The 3,067-nt window shown below is 38.8% G+C and overlaps 1 protein-coding gene across 1 annotated transcript in view; it reads right to left on the reverse strand.

Moving 5' to 3' along the window:
* CNTRL (centriolin) overlaps positions 1-3,067 on the reverse strand; it is a 36,480-nt gene that overhangs the window by 25,526 nt on the left and 7,887 nt on the right. Inside the window, exons 11-12 of the mRNA XM_019472425.1 lie at positions 2,727-2,836; positions 1,282-1,476 (exon numbers count right to left, since the gene is read on the reverse strand). Of these exons, the coding sequence (XP_019327970.1) occupies positions 1,282-1,476; positions 2,727-2,836 (305 nt within the window). The remainder of the gene's footprint in view (positions 1-1,281; positions 1,477-2,726; positions 2,837-3,067) is intronic.

Consider the following 3,067-nt stretch of genomic DNA (forward strand, 5'->3'; position numbering starts at 1 on the left):
CGCCGGGGGGCGCCCGCCCCCCCCCCCCCCCCCCCCCGCCGCCGCTGCTGCCCCAGCGGCCGGCGGGCCGGGCTCGCTCCCTTCAAGGGGCCTGGCCGTTAGTTTAGTTTAGCCGCCTGGAACGCGCACAGCCCTTCTACTACCGAACTGCTGAGGAAAAAATAAAAATTAATAAAACGCATTTTTCAACAGTGCTTGCAGGCCTCAGCTGAAAACAGGAGCCAAGCATAAATAGTCTTTGCATATGTAAAAGCATCAAGCTGGTGTGAAAAGCTCTCATTTAAAAAGATCATAGCCTTTGCATATGTAAAAGCATCAAGCTGGCATGAAAAGCTCTCATTTAAAAAGATCATAGCTTTTTTAAAACACTATTAAAAAAAGTAATTCCATTTCATTTTAATTTAAAATGTCTATAAACGTTTGCTGTACCTGAACATAGTTAATAACTCAGAAATCAAAAGTCTTGCTTCCCTGGAGATCAAAAAAATGAGACTATCAAGCTAGAACTCTTCCTGGTGCATCCAGCTTTGCCCCAACCCTGTAACATGTACCTCTGGGACTTTGTTAGATCTATCAGTAACGACAGGACTGTATGTGACAGCAGAGAAAGGGCATTAGTCCCCACCAAAAAGGCAGTATAAGTCTTTGCAGAATTAGAACTATTTATTGAAAACTGATTCTAGTTCTAGGATGCTGGACTACAGTCAAAGCTGCTGCTGCCTTCAGCTGCCTGCAGTTCACAGGCTGGAATATTAACACAAGCTGTCACCGCTTCGGCCAGGTCAGCTACATCTGCTACTCCAGACAGTTTTTCTAGGCTGACCTCTTGCAAACAGACTTTTGTGCCAATGCAAGAGCTCTCTGACAGAGCAGGACTTCAGCTATAGTCCTGTAGTGGCTACACAGACCTTTATAAATTTTTAAGGTCAGATTCTACAAAAAGATGCTTTAAGGATTTCTTACACAGAAATTCTCTCCATAAATCTCTATTTATGCATGTTTTTGCAAAGCATGAAGATCTAGTTCTTAACGTGCTGTACAGCAACTGCATTGAAAATTAGTTGCCCAAGAGTTTTACCAAAATTGTTTGGTTTTTGTTTTTTAAGTTGTGAGGAGCTGTATGTTTTTCAAATAACAGCTAAAGAAATTGATAAATAGCAAAAGAATACGTAATTCACGAAATAGGTGCAACGGAATGGTAATCAGTTGAAATAGCCTTTACCACATTTCTCAGTACATGAACACACGCAGTACATAACTTAAGATTTCAGTTTTACTTACATGTCTTGGATCCTCAGGATTTACAGAAGCAACAGAACCCTGCAAGTCTTCAAGCTCTTTCTGCTTTTTCCCTATTTCTCTTTTCTGTTTCTCCATTTGTTTTTCCAGTTCTAAAGCTTCCTCATGTAGCTGATGCAAGATTTGTATCTTTTCACTCAATTGCTGTTCAAGACCTTCCTTGTTGGCCTGTGACATCTGGAGATAGCATTAGCAGGTTGGGTAAAATAGTTTAATTGGAAATACACAGCTGATCAAGAACATTTTTAAGAGTTAAATCAGACTGCTAGTTTAGCCTAACAGGTTGCCTAAAAATGATCTATTCATTGTTTTGAATCTTCTTTATTTTCTTAAGATAACCAAAATTCATAGGATTTTCTCAAGAAGAGTTAGAAAATAGAAAGACAGTTTGCTTATGGTGACTGTAAGTTTCATAACGTTAGCCTACCATACCAGGAAATGCCAGAACCCTCATTTTGACCATCATCCTGAAGTGTTTTATTTTCAAACAAGACTTCAAAAGTGTCTTGTATAATTCCTTCTTGCAGTCTTAAGACTATCTGGAATGTCTTCTTTCCCCCTTCCACAGTTATGACTTAAGTTAAAATATGGAGTTTAAAGACAGCAGTAAGTTATGACAGTTGTTGAAGAAATGGAAGATACAATTTTAGTTTTTAGTTTATAAATATGTTTAAATTGGATTTTAAGGCAAGTTTAAAGACTAAAAATAGCAATAAGTTATGACAGTTGTTGAAGAAATGGAAGATACAATTTTAGTTTAATGCTGATAAATATGTTTAAATTAATTCTTGCTGTCACTTGTGTAGCTACACTGCTTATTTAGCTGCACAACTAAGCCTACACAGTTACAGTCCTTCCTGAAAGGCCTTTTCTGATAAATCAGGATATATTCAATCCACACAATTATATTGAGAGGTTCAGGTAAAACTTCCTCTCTCATGAACATTTATGTCATGTCATCAGCACTGCTTATGATGTTGTGACATTGCTCTGTTACTTTCTGCTCTTAAGGCTTATTAAGCCTTTAAGGAGCTATAAGCTTTTCGTTATTGGAACCGAGAAGATATGTTCAAATTCAAATCCAAGTCTCCTGCTGCGTAATGCAGTGACCCCTAACTGTCCACTTAAATACAGACTTGCGTACTGCAGTATGTTCTTCCAAAGCGTTCTGGGCAAAGTTAACAATCATCATCAACATCACATGGAACACGTTTAGATGCAATTAATTGCACTACAACTCTGACAGCTTATTTATAAGCCAGCTATCTAAAAACCTGTAAGATTTTTCTGATGCACGACAAATGGATTTACGTATGTACAATGGCCACTTTAAAAAAAGAATGGGGAAAAAACCTAGTTATATTTTCTACATCAACGCTGCTTCGAACGCTTTCCCTCGCTATTCGCGTAGCAACTTCTTTGCATACTTTTTTCTGAGCCAGAGCATCCTCCAGTTGTTGCAGTTCCCCTGTTACTTTCAGAACTTGCTGTTCTGCACTTCCTATTGCACTTTGCAGTTCTTCTAATCTTCTTTGTGCTGCAGACAAAAAAAAAAAGAACACAACACAACACACTAAAAACGCAAAACCCACAACCCTACAAAATACATTATAATATTCTGTATAACATTGATGCACGTTTTCTGTTAACACATTGTTGTGGTTTAACCTCAGCCAGCAACTGAACACCACACAGCCACTCGCTCACTCCCCCTGCCCTGGTGGGATGGGGGAGAGAATCAGAAGAGTAAAAGTGAGAAAACTCATGG

The sequence above is a fragment of the Aptenodytes forsteri genome, unplaced genomic scaffold (assembly GCF_000699145.1).
Source record: "Aptenodytes forsteri isolate BGI_AS27 unplaced genomic scaffold, ASM69914v1 Scaffold68, whole genome shotgun sequence".
Lineage (NCBI taxonomy): Eukaryota > Metazoa > Chordata > Aves > Sphenisciformes > Spheniscidae > Aptenodytes > Aptenodytes forsteri.